Genomic DNA, 19,174 nt, shown 5'->3' on the forward strand with positions numbered 1-19,174 from the left:
ATTTTTTTGTCAATCTGACAAAAATTAATTTTTTTGAGTTTAAGAATTAATAGCTTCTTCCAAAATGGCACTTTATATTCTTATACACAGTTGTAATTCATAAATTTATCATTTATTTAAAAGGGTACAATTTGCTACTGATTAATTAGCAACTTTAATTATGCATAAATTCAACTAGGATCATACAACAGTACCAAATATCAACGAAAATACTACTATAAATACCGTAAATATTCCACCATAACAACGTGAGTTTGACATCCCTGCCTTAGAGGTATGGCCATTCACAAAACAGGCAACTTGCTGTTCTGGGTAACAACACTACAGACTTCTAGTATCACCTAATAAGAATACTATTCATGGATATATTGTAGTTTTTATGTTTCCTGTTCAATAGTTTCAGTTCCTTTTCTTGGCGAATCCCTCATACCTGACAAATTGCATTTTTAATGTGTCTTTTTGGGAACATATGCAGATGAAATTATTTGCTTCACACATGAATTTTCCAGGGGAGTCTGAAGCATCACAAATGCATGTTGGAGATGAGTGGTCACTCCTTCTCAGCTTATATGCAGCATCTATAGTTTACATCCAAACCACCACCAGATCAATACGGTAGTCTGAAGTGAGAACTGATTTCAAATTTCAGAGCAATACACTCCATCGTCTGTGCAAACTACAGGAATTAGAGTGGAAGAACAAGCAAGCCTATGCTATGTTCTCAGTCTTCCCAAGTAGGAACTAGGAACAACTTGATTATTTCCAAATATTTTATTGTTGAGATCACTTACTTTAACAGCCATTCCACAATTTTACTCTTCGTGCGGAGATGAGGCAAGGTGTATTTCTCTTCTCCATCCTGAAAGAACTTGACGGTTGGAAATCCTGATATGTGAAATTTTTCTGCCACAGCTTTGTTGACAGTTGCATCTACTGCTGCCAAAACACCTGGTTTCTGCAATATAAAGCAATGCCTGTAACGGTATATCCTAAGTTGTAAACAATGCACAAAAAATGGAGACTGAATTTACTGAGTAGTTATCTACTAGTTATCTACAATTGAGGGACCTAGTGGCTCAGTGGCTAAGATGCTGAGCTTGTTGATCAGAAAGGTCGGCAGTTCAGTGGTTTGAATTGCTAGTGCCACGTAATGGAGTGAGCTCCTGTTTCTTGACCCAGCCACATGACTACAGTGACGTCTTTGGACAGCGCTGGCTCCTCAGCTTTGAAACAGAGATGAGCACTGCCCTCTAGAGTCAGGAATGACTAGCACATATGTGTGAGGGGAACCTTTACTTTTACCTTTACTATTTACAATTTACAATAACTTTAGAAAGGCAATACAAATGCTTTGGAAACTTTTAACTCTGAAGAGTTTTACAAGTTTTGTTATGACAAACATGTTATCCATTCAAGGATAATCCTTTTGTAAAATGTCCAATCAATTAACCAAACATTTGTTTAATTACAGTATTTAATTTAATGCTGTAAAGGGAAGGGGGGAAAAGAGCACCAAGAAATAAACATTAAGCTGGCGAATAGCTTCACAGTTAATAGTAGTGATCAAGCCTGAAGAACTTGTGTAATGATAGGCCCTTGTGCTTTAGTTAAAGTGATTTTACAAACACGCTCTTACGTAAATGCCATTGGAAGATATCTTTCCTTTTCTTTCTTTTCCTTTTCCAGAATTGCAAAATTTACAATGCACCAAAATCAATTGCTCAAGTCAAGAGAAGCTTTACAAAATAATAAAATAATCCAGTTTAATAATAAAAATGTAGCTAAAATACAATAAACAGCACTCAATAGGAAACAATATATCAGTAAGAAACAATGCATCATGTAAAATGTGGAATAAGCTTCATACATGCTTGGATAGGCAAATGCACAAGGGTGCTGTCTCAAATATATTGAAATCCCAAAATCTATCCACTTTCTGTCTCAAGCTCTTGAACCATTGGAGAAAGAGAGGTTTAAGATAACAATGAAAAGGTATTAAGTGCCTAAGTGAAGCTCTGTTCCTACTTATGGCATGATGAATCTGCATAATTGATCTTCTAGGTACACATACATTCAAATGAAAACCTATGACAATTGCTTAAAGTGAGAAGATTCTCATTAGCATATCTGTAAATGGCAAAAATGCAAGCCAGTGTTTTCTTAATTTTTTTACATTAAACATTAAATTTGTAATTGATAGAGAAAACAAAGCAGTTTGATGCAGAATTTGAGCTTTATCATATTATGCACAATACAAGGTTCAATGGTGGAATATAACATGTTTTTTCTATTTGTGTTTAAATACACAATGTTCTTCCTAATAATTTGGCATCACTCATGCATTACCAATGAGATTATACTTTGCAAACCCTTGGGAAGATGAAATAATTGCAAAGAGAACATTTTTATTATTTCAGTTACTTATTATGGATCATTTGAAAATGGAAAGAAAAGGAAATTAGCTTACATCACTGTCTGCATGGAGCATCTCTGCGGCTTTCTCATATTCTGGCTTCATTTTCTTACAATGTCCACACCCTGACAAAGAAAAGTTTAGAAGGTTGGGATGGGGTTTAAAAGCAAAAAGTATTGGCCTGCTACATTTCACCAACATCAGAGTTTTCAAAGAAAGCTGCTTGCTCATCTATGGGGTTAAAAAATTTCATCGTATTTTAAGAAATGGGCCAGTTCCTGTGTAAACATACTATATCATGGATTTGTTTTATTTGTCCTCGATATTGGAACATTTAGAATAATATGATGCCACATAGAAGTTTTTCTATTTAACTGGAAGGCATGTGCTTTGCTTAAAAATGAAATTTACCATGTCCCTCTGAGAATGGATATCCGACTAGTAGCACCATAATTCTCCAATTTGCAAGTATCTGAAAATTGTATTTCAAATAAAGGCAGATAATAAAATACTGTAATGTTATTTATTTCTATTATTGGTTGAAAATTGGTAATGAACTTTTTCATTCTGTCTATATGGCATTCTCTTCATAATAGTTCATATCATTTGAAGATAGGAAAGTACAAGTTAAAACAAAAAGAATACTATTCTTAGGACAAATCATGGCTGTCATGAAATTTAGAATAGGAGTTCCTAGTTGAAGCTATTAAACTATACCTTAAACTAGGTTTGAGAGTTAGAACTCAAGGACAGATGCTAAAGCAGGCATCCTAAGATACATCTTTACATTAGAGAGTTTATTCCTTTGACATTCACTTGGATGCACATGAAATGGCTACCTTTCAGCCCAGGGAACTGTATATCAGTGTTGTGATTCAGTGAAAAGTAGGTGGTTGTTTGTACTCTTTAGTGCTCTTTCTTTTTTACACACTCTTTCTTAGCTCCCATTAACTTCTTTGTCCTATCAGGATAAATTCACTACACAAGGATTTCCTCTCACTTCATAAATAAATATTCCACAGCATTTTTTATCCTAATAAATTCTACAGAAAATTTTTACACACATATATTCACCCAGCAAATGTATTTCGAGAGCCTTACAAATATGTGAAAAGAGAGTAGAAAGGGAACTGTATTAGCCTGTCATTCTTCTCAGTTCACTTCAGTAACATCAAAAGACAAGTTGGTCTGTCTGCCTGTTTTTCAATCAACTGCATAGAGAAAGTCCATGTTTTGCCTTATCACATCCTTCTTCTTTTAAAGATTGTTTGTTTGTCTAAAACATTTATATGACCACCCATCTTGAACCAAATTCTGGGTGGTTTACAACCCCAAAATAAAAGCAATATATGTGAACACTAAAATAAAACATTTTTTTTAAAAAGACTTGCACTGCAGCTAAATTTTCCCATGCAGCCCACAATTCTGTTTACCTCAGTATCAAATATATCAAAGTCTTTGAAATACTCTCTTTATTACTTCATAGTATTGCTGACCTCACTACACATTTAATTTCCTATATCCAACCATATGTATATTTGAATTTGTGGGACTCTGACTTGACCCCATTTTAGGTTGCTTTGCATAGCATAGTAAACAATATCTGTTTCTACATAATTGTGCATTGGTCTCTGGTTTAGGCAAATTAGGGGAAATTTATGAGGAAGATTTCTCCTACAAATGCACATTCTGTATTTTTTAAAGAAATTGTTTTAATATAACATTTGGTTTGAAAAAGACATTTGAAATGGGTAATTATTTTGTAGATTTGTAGTTGATGATTCTTGTCTGGAGACTAATAGTTGCCAGAAAACATTTGTCCTATGTTACTTTGTGAAATGAGGTAATGCCCCAAGCAGTTGATTTGAGAAGGTATTCCTGAATACTTTCTCTAAGAGGCTGATCCAGCCTTATGGAACAGCTTGCCTCCCAATGTCAAATTGGCCTCCTCTTTGCTTCCAAAAGAGAGTAAACATACTGATTTATGCAAGGGAGTGCTAAACTGGGGCTGCTAACTTTCTAGTTTATACCTTTGTAAATGTTCTGTTTTATTGTAGAATTGTTCTTACTGATAGTTGATCTTGGAATTTATGTAACTATGAGCCATCCAGAGCCCTTGATTGGGAAAACATACAAATTTCAGTAAATAAATAAATTGTGCTGAACCCATCAGCTCCTTGAAATACACCTCAGATGAGGGCAGTGAAGCATGTCAGAAGATGATTAGAAAACAGGTGGAGAAAAGCTGCTCTTGAATCTGATTATATCTTAGTAATGATTTCTACAGAATATCAAGCTTATTCTATAGCAGTTAAGGAAGTGAAGAAATATTTTTACCCTCCACCACTTCAGCCCCTTAGCTCCTTCTATCAGTTTTCCAAAGCAATAGACTTTTATTAAATAACCAAAAAAGAAATTTAAAACAGTCAAATGTAGAACAATGTAAAACCCTCCATATATCCTATTTTCTTTCTCCACACAATTGGACAATTTCATTTTTTCCCCAGAATAATTTTTAAATATCTCTGTTTAATAACATATTTAAAAATATTTATATGTAAATATATTCAGTACTATAATATATTTTACCTGTAAACAGGTAAAATTGCACTATATTTGACAATGTTTCTTCTGATAAAGCAGCAAAGATAATAGGATATGATTCTTTTAAACTACAATGTTTTGGTTCTCTAAATATTACCTCTCCATTAGCTATCTTGATCAATCATTATATGGATGAATTGTCCTTATTAGTGTCTCTTGCTCTATTTGTTTGTTTGTTTGTTTGATTGATTGATTGATTGATTGATTCCCTTTATTCTCCTTTTACCAGAGTTACCCATGCTGTTTACATAGCTAAAGCTGGACATGAGCTGGGTCTCCCCAGTCACAATTCAACACCTTATCCACCAGGGGTGGGTTCTGGCAGTCACTACTGCCAGTTTGCTCGTGGTCACGTCGTGCACGTAGTGCAATAAAAATTGCTCTGCGTATGCGCAGAAGCAAAAAACAAGATTGGAGAACCAGTTCAGGGGTTGAACCGGTTCGAACTGGAAGGAACCCAACACTGCTATCCAACTGCTCTCTTCAATTGATAGAAAAGTGCAGCTATCTTTGACAGCACACATTTTATAAAATACTCTGAAATTTAATTTAATCACATAGCCAAAGGAAAAACACAACAAAAATTAGTATTTTTACATTGCAACTGATTTCCATGCTACCTGTAACAGGTCTGCACTTCATTAGACTGCACTTGTACTTCTGAAGTTTGTTAGTGGGGGAGTAAACAAGCATATTTCATTAAAGTTAGGGAAGTGTTATATCAGTATTTTCAGCTCCATTTTTCTCTTTCATCCCTTGTAACTGGAGTTATATCTCAGCATCTATCAAGATTTGAGAGAACTTGTTTCATGAAGCCAATCTTTCAAGGAAGTCATTTTTCAAATCTTTACTCTTTCCAGACACTTTGTGGATTAAAAAGAAAAAAAACCTCATCTGTTTTTACTTGTAATTATTGTTAGGGCTTTTGAAAATGAGAATATGTTCACGTGTGTCACCATCTTTCTTGGAACCATAAGCAGGCCATCAGACAACAGAATGAAATAAGCATCTGTTTCATAATTTTAGGGAACACATGTAGCCAGCCATTACTCTAGTGTTTGTATGTCAGAGCAGACAAAAGAACAAAGCAAAGCAGAACAGATTGCACCATCAAGTACTCACCAGATTTATTTATTCATTTATTTATTACATTTGCAAACTGCCTGCTTCTGTTTCAATTCTGGATGCTATACAATATGAAACAACAATAATAAAATGACGCAGAAACCATATGAAACAAACAATTGGAAGAGGAGTATAATTACTGCCAAAACAAATATCCTTCATGGGGTCCACCAATGACACTACTCTAAGGTATTGGGGGGAGCCAGGTTTTATTTATTTATATTTATTTAATTATCAAATTTAGACAAGTGATTCTGGGTGGTGTGCAGATTTAAGGGCTCATTTAAATAGGGCTAGTATGAGGGCCATATGATTTCCTTTGAGATTTACACTTCCATCATTCTACCTACTTTGTATTATTCTGTTAACAGCCTAGGAGAGAAAACACACACACACACACACACACTGTTCTGGCTAGACATGATCAGATCATGAAATGTAAGAGCTTTTCTTTTCTTTTTCAATTTAGATGGTATAAACAAAAGTGGCCCTGATGATAAAATGTAATAAATAAATATGAACTAGATCACTGGTGATTAATCTTTTTGGTGCTGAGTGCCCAAAGCCGTCACACACGCGAATGCACCTGCATGTGCCCCAATCCCCAAAATGCAATGGGAGCGTCCCCCATGCATGCACCACGCCCCTGCGCATGCACATGCATTCCCTGTGCATGCGCCCTCCTGTGCATGTGCCCCCATTTTGGTTTCCAGGTTGGTGCAGGAGGCTTTTCAGGTCTAAAACAGAGTCCGGGGGGCACTCATGATCTCCGCAGTTTCTCCCTAGTGCATCAAGGCTTTCTCCTCCATTTCTGCCACCCATGCCTTCACCAATCTCCATAGTTTTTCCCCAGTGCACCCAGGCTTTCTCCTCCATTCCCCGCCATGGAGAGGCACCTGCAGAGGGTGGAACCTGAGGAAATCAGGGAAGGCACGGGCGGCAGGAATGCAGGCAAAAGCTAGGGTGCACTAGGAAAAGAAAGGTAGGGCGCACTGGGGGGAAACTGCAGAGATCAGGGTAGGCCCCACCCCCACACACGTGCGACAGAGACCCGAAGACCAGCTGGCCATCGAGAAGCGTGCGTGCATACGTAATGGAGCTGGGCTGGGGTGATGGCTGGCGTCCCTGCAGAGGACTCTGCATACCACCTGTGGCATGCGTGCCATAGGTTTGCCATCACAGAACTAGATTATTTTCATTAATTGTTTTCTTCCCATTGCAATAGTGGACAGGGGGAAAAACAACTTTGAAACATAGCTGTTCTGTATTTGGATACTTTGTGCATATTTCCTAGAATCTTTCATTCCTTTATTACTGCATATTAATTTAATTCCCAGAGCAACACCAATGCAATCCAATCCACCTTTCTTTGCTAGTTTATTCTCATTAAGGGTTTTGTTCTGTCAAATATGCTAGGAGGATTTAACAGTTAACTATACAAGACAAATCTCAGAGCTGCCAACTGCTGCATTATGACTCCCTAAACAGTTTTAGATTCCTTGCTGCTAAACTCCTTTTGGTTTTCAAAGAAAACTCTCCAAGAGCATGTTAAACCCAAATCTTTCCAAGAAGCTTGAATAAGCAGAGAGGCTTACAGCTTGACTGTAATTTTTTTTTTCTGTGAATGATACGCATTTTTCAGAGAGATTTCCTTTTGCATTGAAGTGAGAATTGACATAGATTGAAGACTGGACACTTAATGAATGTGGTGTTCCTCACAAAAATGGTCAGAATTTTTGGTTTGGTTAGATGGGGTGCCTTGACTTATGACCAGCATGACTTTTGACAAAAACTCCTGGCTTCGTTATAATCATAAGTTGAACTCTATCTGTAGCAGCAAGGTATGGGAATGATAGAGGCTCAAAGGGGAACATGGAAATGGGACTTCCACTGTGAGTTATGGTAGACTGAAGACATCTCTGCAAATGAGCAGAGATGATGACCATGGTGTAGGATGAAAGAGTGGCAAGAAGACTCGTCCTCTGAAGCTCTCTAGAGGAGAGAATGGGAGAACACACAGGAGTGCCTGGATGGCAGCTCCTCATGAGACCACCATAAAACGGCAATCTCCCAAGGGTTTGAGCACCAGAGGCTGAAGCAGATGATATCTTTGTTTTCAGCAGCAGTGGAGCCATTAATAAGGACACCAAGCCAGTTGAACTTATTTTCTTATCACATTTGAAACTTCATAATGTAACCATTTTATGAGTGTTAGAGGCTTTAAAAATAGACAGTTTAATTTGACACCTGGTGGGTTTTACTTTCTTTAGATTTAAGAAATTTAAACAGAGGCTTAAAATTTTAAAATAATATACAATTGGCAAAAAACAAAAAAGGGGGAGGGGGAAGGCGTGATTTAGGAGAGTTTGAAGCAGAATGGGAGAACCTGGAGTTTGGAATAATGGGTGGTTGTCTTTTGCTGTAAGGTCTGAAAAACAAGATTATCATTAAAATATGATTGTGAGAAATGACTGAAATAAACTAAACCCATATTAGGAACTTAGTCTTAATGAAGTTGGTAAATGGACACTAGAGGGAACTAAAAGTTCAGGTAGAAAAGAGTTGAAGTAGCTAAACTGGTTACAATATTACCTTAAAGAATGTTTTGGCAATTGGATTGAGATATTAATAGCAAAAATTTCAGAAAGAGTACAGATTTCAATGAATACATTTTAAAAGATGAGAATTTTTTAAAAAATACATTTTCTCTAACAGACAACAACATTGAGATCACCAAAATGGGAATACAAAAGATAAACCAAAGAAAGGATCTGGAAATGGAACGGTTGAAAACAAGAGAGCATGGATGATGGCTCCTTATGAGATCTGAAAAGTAGATATGTGAAAGCTTTGAAGATTCCTCTTGAACGCCAAAGACTGATGAATGATTAAATCCTGATTACATTAGAATGATTTAAAGATCAATATTGTGAAGAACAAAACAAAAGGAAGGAATATATAGTTGGATTCTTTAATCAGGGCTAAGTTATTTGTTTGATATTTCTGGCAACTCTTAATATACTACTTGCTGAACCAGGACTGAAAAGGGGATAATTTGTATTTGTATTTGTATTTGCCTTTATTTGTATGCCGCCCTTTTCCCTGAAGGGACTCAGGGCGGCTCACAATTCAAAAGGGAGGGGGAAAACGACAAACAGTAAACAATACAACATATTAAAAGAGAAAAAACGCAACAATCACACCATTCGAGTGGGGCTATAATCTTAGCCCCAGGCCAGCCGGGACAGCCAGATCTTTACAGCAGCGCGGAAGGATTGGAGGGTGGTGAGGGTCTGAATCTCCACGGGGAGTTCGTTCCAAAGGGACGGAGCAGCCACCGAGAAGGCCCTCCTCCGGGTAGTTGCCAGTTTGCACTGGCTGGAAGATGGAATTCGGAGGAGGCCTAATCGATGCGATCGAATCGGTCTGGTGGAGGTGATTGGCAGTAGGCGGTCTCTCAAGTACCCAGGCCCACTACCATGTAGGGCTTTATAGGTGATAAGTAGCACCTTGAAGCGCACCCGGAGATCCACAGGTAGCCAGCGCAGCTCGCGGAGGATAGGTGTTTCTGGCTTGCCTATAGATAAAAGTTTAGGTAATGGGGAGAAGATAGTTTAGTTTAGTTCATCTTAGCTTTTACTAGGCTGAAACACTTCAACAAAATTGTAGTTTTGAAAAAGCAAAATGGAAACCAGGACTAAACTGAGAAAAAGGAAAGGGGAAGAAATGTAAGTATAGACAACTCTAGAAATTCATTTACAACTGACATATTTAGATGGGGAAATGCTGACAAGGTATGTGTTGCTGTTAAAACACAGCTCACTGCTGCTTAAATTGAGAAAAAAAAATGCCAGTATTGTATAAACGAGGCATCAAAGATAATGAATCAAAGAATCCGCTAAGGATTAAATTGGATTGAGATGGATGGCTATAGAAATTGAAATAAATAAATAAATTCAGCATTAAAACCATCTGCAAGTAACATTGCTATTAAAATATGAAACAATAACAATCACTTGTATATAGAAATCCTGGATTAGATTAGTTTGGGCACAAGGCATGAGCATCTGATTAAATAGATCCCTCAAAATTCAAGCATTAGTTCATGTACCTCTATTGAGTAACATACAGAAAAATATTTTGCCTATTCAAGCATTCTATACGTTTCCTAAATAAAATTAAATTCTGAAAAAATGGTCTGATCACAACAGCACTATTTATGGGAATGCATATATTAGGTTGTATGAATTATTGTTCACATATTGTTTTCAGTGTTGTTTGTCACCCAGAGTTGCTGTGGAGGTGTGCAGTGTTATAAATTTGAGAAGTAAATAAAATAAAATAAAATACTTCAGGGGAAAAACATCATTTCAGCTAAATCATAGATAGGAGGGACGGTAAGCAGGCTTAATCAGATTATTCATATTTTCTGAATATGTTTAAATTGGGAACAGGAACAGCTATACAAAACCAACAATGTACAACTTATGAGATTTGCAGCAAACCCTGTGACAAATCAGTTGCCGTAGAAGTGCAGATCCTTATAAAGGTATTATTGTTGACCGATACTTATTTTATAGCCTGTCATAAACACCAATATATTCTTATGACCCTATTTCACTGCATTGTTGAAGACATTTAAGGTATCATAATCTAATGCTAGGAAAATAAATCAAAATATTCAATATTAAATTGTTATTGTATTATCATCCTACTTAATTTACCAAATTCCGTGGATTACAAGGCATTGATTTTCATTATTACTTTTAAAATATTCTTTTTACTGCTTTTCTTGGTCCAGAAAAATGGAATAATTTTGCTATCTCTTTTTACTGGTACTGCAAGGGGTCATTTAATCTGAAAGCACTCTGATCAACTTTTATAGTATTGTTTCTCTTCTTTGATATCAATTTTAACACCAATTTTTAGCACATTATCAAGTGCTATTTTTAGACATTATTCCCAACTAGCTAGCATTTTCTTCCCAATTTTAATGTTTTCAATTTGGTCTCAAGATTGCAAATTGAAATAAAATCTTTCATTTCACACATCACCCTTTTCTATTTGAGTTTATTTACAAAAGTTTTATAAGGCTGATGGTTTTGCTGATGCATTTGTTTCTATGTCAAAAACACTTCCTAACTTTCTGGTCTTCTGCTATGCTCACTATATTCTGTTATATAATTATATTTAAAATATAATTTTGCTCCATAATAATGAATAGCTGGGAGAAAGGGTCAAAAAATTTTCATACTTGCAGAAGATCATCTATCACAGCAAGTATGCTTCTGTTGCATTTAACCTTCTATTTTTCAGATAAAGTGCCTAGACATAATTATGCAATACGCTTCACTGGGAAGAAAACAAAATATTCTGAAACCATTAGAAACATTAAGAATTTGAATAAAGAAACCATCCACAAGTTAAGAAATAATGTGTTTTTCTTTCTATAAAGTTTTTTCAGAACCACTTTGAAATTATTTCGAGATAATGTGTGCTGTTCTAAGAACATCATTTTGCATACTGCATGATGTTACGAAATCTACCCTAAGCAATTCTGGTACAAGTTTGGGTGAGAAAAGAACCAGCTCAACATAATCTATAATAAGGGACTATACAATACAGGATTATTATTTTTTTACAGGGAAGTAACTGCAGTCATATTTCAAATTAATTGGTATTATGCACTAGGCAACAGAGGAAATTCATTTTTAAAAGGCATGAACACATAGCTATTTTAATGACATAAAATAGTTTTATTGTGACATCAATCATTAGAAACCCCAGAATACAGGCAAGTCTCTTCTAGATTTGCAATGTATATAAGTTAGTTCCACAAATGAGTCCCTAATTCCAGTTCCCAAAACCAAAATTACATTTGTGATTAATTATGCTTTCCTTCTTTTCTTCCCTTCTACAATAGTTGTCTAAGAGCATCAAAGACAATCTTCTCTAATCTAATATCCCCTCAATCATCTTAGACTGCAAAGAGCCAAATGGTCCAATTGATTTAAATCTTTTTCATGATAGTCTACATTGGGAAAAATCTCTTATAAAAGAGATTAGAGACTTTGCTACATTAGTATATACAGTACTGTATGTAAATAAGGCAAGATACTGTTACTTTAACAAATTTTTCCAAGACCATGTGTAAAGGAAAGAGAGCATTCATCTATTTAGCTCATCCAAATAATTAAATAATGAATTTTACAATATTTCTTGAATGTTACTGCTATGTAAGAATAGGAGAAAGATGTTATGTAATGTGTTGAAGACAAGGGAAGAACCTTACCATCACTGGCAGGAGGGAATCCCTGATCTACCAATTTTTCCCCAGAAACAAAACAAAACAAAACATTCTTAAATATTTGTGACTAGCAGTTTATTCCCAATAATAATAATAATAAAACCATAAAAATTAAATTTCATTAAATAAATAAGTTCAATACCAAAAAATCATGAATGGCACTTAGAAAATTTGGGCATTAACATGATTTCCACTTGTCTATAGCAAAAGACTTCACTGCCTGGATTTGTACATATACTACACAAATAGATTACAATGTCCAGTATTCCAGAAGTGTATGGAATTGCCCAGCTGTTAATTACTTTTCAGATATTTCCTCTGAAATCTTTGTCACTTTCATGATGTATTCACTTCTGCTAGATGTTGTCTTTATTATGATCTCTTCACAACAATATGAAGCCACAGCTGCCAGTCTTTTAGCTGGTGCTGGCCTTCGTATGCATTGAGTTCTTACCAAGAATTTAGGCTGTTGTAACTGCATCCTTCTTTCCTTCTTTTTTTATACATACATATCAATGGAAGATTAAATTCAGAAAACATTTTTGTATGTGTCTTCAAGTCAGTTTTTCACTTCTGGCAACCATCTAGAAAAGTCCCTGCAGTTTTCTTGACAAGATTTCAGAAGTGGGTTGCTCTTACCTTCTTCCTAGTATTGAGAGAGTGTGACTAGCCCAAGGTCATTCAGAAACGTTTACTGGTGGAGAATATTTCTTCCTTACTGCAAATTCCTGACATTCTTTTCTTCTTTTTCCTCCTTTTCTCAGAAATATAAATCAGATATTTCTCTGTGCTGTTCCCTCAGGACGCTGACCTAGCTCACTGTGATGAGAGTTGCTTAGCCTCAAATTACACTGCTTACACTGCTTTCAACATTGGCCTTCTGATACCTATGTGCTTTTAGCTCATTTTCCTCCTCCTCCTCCTCCTCCTCCTCCTCCTCCTCCTCCTCCTCCTCCTCCTCCTCCTCCTCCTCCTTTCTTCCTTCCTTCTTCTCTTCTGCTCCTTTCTAGGGGCTATATTCTTTTAGTCTGATCCATCCTCTCAGTTGATGCTTCCTTTTATTCCCCCCTCCCCAAACTAGTTCTTAGCTTGTTGATGGCACAACTTTTACAGATTCAATTATTCCAACTTTGAAAGAATTGGAGAAGATCAGAAAGTATCAGGATTTCAAAATCAAAGTTGAAAAATATGTCTTCCTGAAAGGAGTTCCCTAGCTGTATTTTCAGAGAACCTTATACGCGGAAATTCCAGAAAGAGACCGAGCTTTGGAACTTGCCATTTTTGGTGATTCCATATCTCTGTTAACATTATTAATGAGCACCAAATATATACTGATCCAAAAAATGTTTAATTCCCAGACAGGTCTGACGGGATCAAATCATAACCACAGCTCAATTATCCTAAATGTAGCTACAAGTATGTACACCAGAGACCCCCAACAGTGAGATGCAAATTCTGAATTTGCATAAAGCCTCTTCAAAAACTTTTAGCATAGGAAATGTGGCAGATTGCCCAAAGGAAAAATTAAGTATCCATAATATTTCACACAAAACTCTAAATCACATAATCAGTTACGGTGTAGGGACAGATATAGAAATATAGAATATGTTATGACATTAGCACTGCTCAGAATTAAATCTTCATAAGCCTATAATTAATAAAATCAGTAGCAGTGATGATGTCTTTTTGCAACCTCATAATAATCCAGACTTTGGAGTCTCTCTCTATCCAAATGTGTTTGATTACATGACCCTTATAAGTTATGGATTAAGAGAGATAATAAACCATTTTTATTGCAACATCCATCTGATTAGATAACCCATCAAATTTTACTACCTAATTCAGTTGTTCAGATTTTTTTATTATAACCATCTCTTTACTTGATAATTATAAATATGTAAAGATTTCCCCACCCCAACAGCAATTCTCCTATAAGTTTCTTAGGACACAGTATTTATTTTTCAAGTTAATACTGCTAAATTTGAAGATTGTGCCTCAACTACTGAAAAGTCTGGACAAAAAACTAATTAGAAGAGGCATCTTCTAGGGTGATTCATTTCACCCTTATTATAATCCTACTTTCAGTGATTTTGAAGAAAACATATCTTGGCTATCAAATGGCTAAACATTGAAATAAAGTATCATATTTGCTTAATACAGATAATCTGAAGCGTTATGGAAAATCAGAAATGGAAATTGAATCATTGTAAGAAACCATCAGGATGTATTAGAATGAAGCTTGCAAAACTGGGCATTTTGCAGTTGGATAATAGGTATAGACGAGGGGTATCAAACTGGCGGCCCACGGACCGGATGCATCACATGCAGGCCATGCCCACCTTGGCTCCACAAAGGCAAAAAAAAAAAAAAAAAAAGCCACAATACATCATGTGACGTCAAGTGACACAATCGAGTTTGACCCCTGTGGTATAGACAAATTGGATGTATTCTTTACTAATCACATTTTTAAAGAGTGAGAACATTACTAAAGATAAAATTCAACAGTGGATACATCATAAAACTCTGGGCCATACCCGTGACACAATAAACTGCTGGAATTATTAACTGAATTGGGCAGTTTGAACCGAAAAACAAGAAAATTGATATCTATTCATTATACATTATATCTGTAGTGAAATTGATAGATTACTGTATATCTGCTCTACAGAAATGGAAGCAGAAGTTTACTTCAAGTCAAACAAACTGCTGAAGAAGGAAAAAATGCATTAGCTGATTATGTAAAAGACAGTAAAGAACAAGCACTGAAGTTGGAACTTATTGAATGTGCAGGAAATAAAACATGAATATCAAAATAATTGTAATAAAAGCACTACAAGAGAGCTGGCAAGGAAAAGCATTACATGATCAATTTCTACCAAAGATCAAGAGGAAAGTGGATAAAGCTAAAACCTGACAATGGCAATGGCTTACAACTAGAACATTAAAAAAAGAAACTGAAAGTTTGATTTTGACTGCTCAAGAGCAAACTACTCAAACTAATGCAATCAAGGCCAATATGAAAAACGGTCAAATGGTTCAAAGTGCAAATTGTGCAAAGAAGCAGTAGATCATATACTCAGCATGTGAAAGAGACTGATTATAAATAATTATATAAGACAATTTCCAAAATGATTCAGTGGAACTACTGTAAAAATTATCATTTCCCAGTAATGAAAATGGGTGGGAACTTATAGTTGAAAAAGTGGTGAAAATGAGCAGCTTAAAATATTGTGGAATTTCTGAATATAAACTGATAAAAGTCTTGGCTCATAACACAGATTTAGCGGTGGTAGAAAAGAAGAAAGTGTGGATTATTAATAGTAGAACAAAGAACTGGAGAAGATCAGAAAGTATCAGGATTTCAAAATCAAAGCTGAAAAATTATAATCTAAAGTGGCAGTGGTGATCCAGTGGTTATCAGTACACTGAATTCCATATCAAAAAATCTTGGATGGCACTGAGAAAATCTATGCATTGACAAAATTTCCATCCATCAATTACAAAAGGCCACACCACTTGGATTCTCACATTTACTATGCTGATATATTACCACATCCTAGGTTCTCGGGAAGAACTTGACGCAAATGAAGACGAACATGAGTTAAGGAACTGGTACCTGACATTCCTTATTGTTATATATAATAATGAATGAGCATTTTAAATAAAATAGGTCATGCATTTTTTAAAAAAATGTATAACAAAATTGATTTAAGCAACGTTGTCTCAAACATTATATGAAAACAACATTTTTTACATTTTGTCTTATGGGCTAAATTTCATAAGAAGTCTGTTTCCAAATATCTGAATCAGCTGTTTGTTCATTAAGGCAGAACAATTAAATCTGTACAATCAAAACACTTTTAAGCAATTTCACAAACCTTGTATCCATATTTGCAACCCCCTGATATGTATTCCCAAATATTACCATTTCATATGCACTGTTTCTTAACTTGTATATTTTGGAAAAAATGAAAAAGATGTCAATTGCTTTTCAGCAATACCAAATTAATTTCTTCTGCATTCCTATCTCAGGATGGTTAGAAGTACCTTGTTATTTGCTCCATGCCCAACAGTAGAAAGGGAGTAAAATTACTGGGATTCAAGTACTCATCAATATTATAGTAAGCATATAATCAAAATACTTCACATCAAGGAAGAATTATTTACAGAGGGATTATTTACATTATGATATCAAAGTATTTATAATATTAAGTTTTATATTAATCTTATTTTAATGTTTAGAATTCTGCAAAAAGATGTCTCTCAGGAATTGAATTCTGATGTACAGTTTTCAATAAGCAAAGCCCATTCTATATTAGCAATTAAGATGAACAAAGAGAACAAAGTGTATTTCTCAAAGCATGGTACCCCTCATGGGACCTAGTCATATGAATCTATACCAGGGGTGTCAAACTCACATTGTCACAGCAGTGTCACATATATATCAGGACTTTCCCCCCCCTTTGCTAAACCGTGCGTGGGTGTGGGCAACACATGATTCATCCAGCCCATAGGCCAGGTGTTTGACAGCTCTGATCTGTACTATACTGCCTTACATGACCACATACCGGTCACATGACCATGGAAAAGTCTTTGGACAATGCTGGCTCCCTCAGCTAAAAAATAGAGATATGCACTACACTCTGGAAAGGTGAAACCTTTACCTTTTACCTTACATCTGTTTCTTTTTCAAAATAACGCCTTTGTTCTGTGATTCAGTTGAGCTGCAGTGTTTCTTCACTTTTGTGTATTTCACTTAGCAGCCCCAGAGATCTCTTTCATTGCTGTTTTCTGGCAAAAGAACACTCATTGAATAAGCTGCATTTTACAACCACATGATTCACTTAATGACCTTGGTGATTTAAACTGTTGTAAAAATGGCTGTAAAATCAAGTTCAGTCTTATGATGACTTGACTTACAGCCACAATATCTTACAACCAAAACTGCAAGCTTGCTTGTGGTTATAAGTCAAGAAATACCTGTATCATTTACCTGATCCATGAGAAAGGGCAATACTCTGGTACTAAGTTTTTCCTAAAAGCTAAATTTATTCAATAAACTTTACATTATTTATCCAAATACATTTTATGTTTCATGTTTGTTTCATTAAATTATTAAATTAAATCCATTTTGTTTCATTTAAATTGCTTTCCAATATCTGAACAGATTATTTGATTTTTTTTCTTGCTTGATGTTTCTTTTAGTTTACTGCTTTTGTCATGCAACTTATAGAAATATTGGAAGCCAGAAGCTTAGGTCACGTCACAAATCACTGGGATATGTAGGATGCTTCCAGCTTCTATTAATGAATACATCTATTATAAGTATTTTTTTAAATCTATATTTGAAGACATTAAAACTGCAACAAACATTATTTCCTGCCCATTCACTAAGAATAATGTATCTCTGGTCACAAGATTGTTGCCTTGTTTCCTCCCCATTCAAAAAACATTACTTACAATAATTAATTTGGTGCAAACCAATGTCTTCAATTTTCTTGCCTTTATTTTTTCTCCTCAAGCTCCAACTGAGGTAAGAAACTTCAGTTCAAAGAGGATTTGCTTTAAAAGATGGTCAACTTACATTCTCATCAACATTTCTTAAAAAGCAAAAATGTCCATAGCTCATACCCCATTCTAATCCTACCTTGAGCACAAAGCAAAGCAAGTCAGCCCTAGGAAGGAGGCAAGACAAACAATTTTCAAAAAACTTAATAAGAAAACTTGCAGGAACAGTTCAACTCAACAGTGATTCAAAGGAAGAAAAAAAAAGAGCTACACATTCCAAAACATATTTTGTTATGGGAAGGCCTGAAAAAAAAACCAGAAACTTTGGGGGGCAAACAGGTGTTTTTCTGTTTTTTCCCAAATGGCTTGGAAATTTTTCTGTTTTTTCCCTAGGCCTTCCCATCCTAGCTCAGACAGGCCAACTTTGGGACAGGTTAATAGTTGGAATTTTGAGAGCATGTAATTGGCACACTCACAAAATGATGCTATTGGACATCTGCCTATTCACAAAATGGCTATCATGAAAGGCATCATCAGTCATAGAGCATCCATTAACTAGCTCCCCAGGATATTCTCTACCATCTCAATAAGAACTTTATGGACCCAAAGGCATTCTTCCATGCAAGCATGATACTAAATCCTGGTGTTTTGCAGCAGGCCTACTTAATTTGCTTTCATTAAAAGAATATTTAAACAGTCAGGTGCACCCTGGAGAAACCACTGGGTTTTTTTGAGGACATGCTGGTGCCCACAGTTTTGTTTATCCCTAATGCATGTTTCATTTCAAGTTCGAAACATTCCATTGGAACAAAACTCAAAATAATTTGAATTTCTCAGCCAAGGGATATCATGGAAAATCAGGACCAGCTACTGCTCCCTTGTTTTTTCAACTCAGGTTCACAAGACTAGATAGGGTGGTAATTCTATGTCAAAGTAACTATAATCCAAATGGCAGGTAACTGATTAATGATGTTTATTACTTAAAATATAAAAACATATACAGGATTGTGGCCCCACTCTAATTAATTGGAAAATCTGTTCAAATGCTTCTCAATTGGAAAAAAAACCGGACAGGATTCTCTTCAATTGCTTTAAATATACACGTTATGGGAGTAATTATACACCCACATAAATGTGAACTGCCCCATAACATTATTTTTTTAAAAACAAGTGTATTAATATTCCAGAACAAGTGGTAGACTTAATGCTACAAACAT

At 35.4% G+C, this 19,174-nt stretch overlaps 1 protein-coding gene across 1 annotated transcript in view; it reads right to left on the minus strand.

Moving 5' to 3' along the window:
• Positions 1-19,174, minus strand: part of PDIA5 (protein disulfide isomerase family A member 5) — a 255,318-nt gene that overhangs the window by 60,076 nt on the left and 176,068 nt on the right. Inside the window, exons 12-13 of the mRNA XM_087711801.1 lie at positions 2,468-2,538; positions 792-955 (exon numbers count right to left, since the gene is read on the minus strand). Of these exons, the coding sequence (XP_087567927.1) occupies positions 792-955; positions 2,468-2,538 (235 nt within the window). The remainder of the gene's footprint in view (positions 1-791; positions 956-2,467; positions 2,539-19,174) is intronic.

Source organism: Thamnophis sirtalis, unplaced genomic scaffold (genome assembly GCF_051295495.1).
Source record: "Thamnophis sirtalis isolate CommonGarterSnake01/CBP01778 unplaced genomic scaffold, rThaSir2_p1.2 scaffold_1, whole genome shotgun sequence".
Taxonomy (NCBI): domain Eukaryota; kingdom Metazoa; phylum Chordata; class Lepidosauria; order Squamata; family Natricidae; genus Thamnophis; species Thamnophis sirtalis.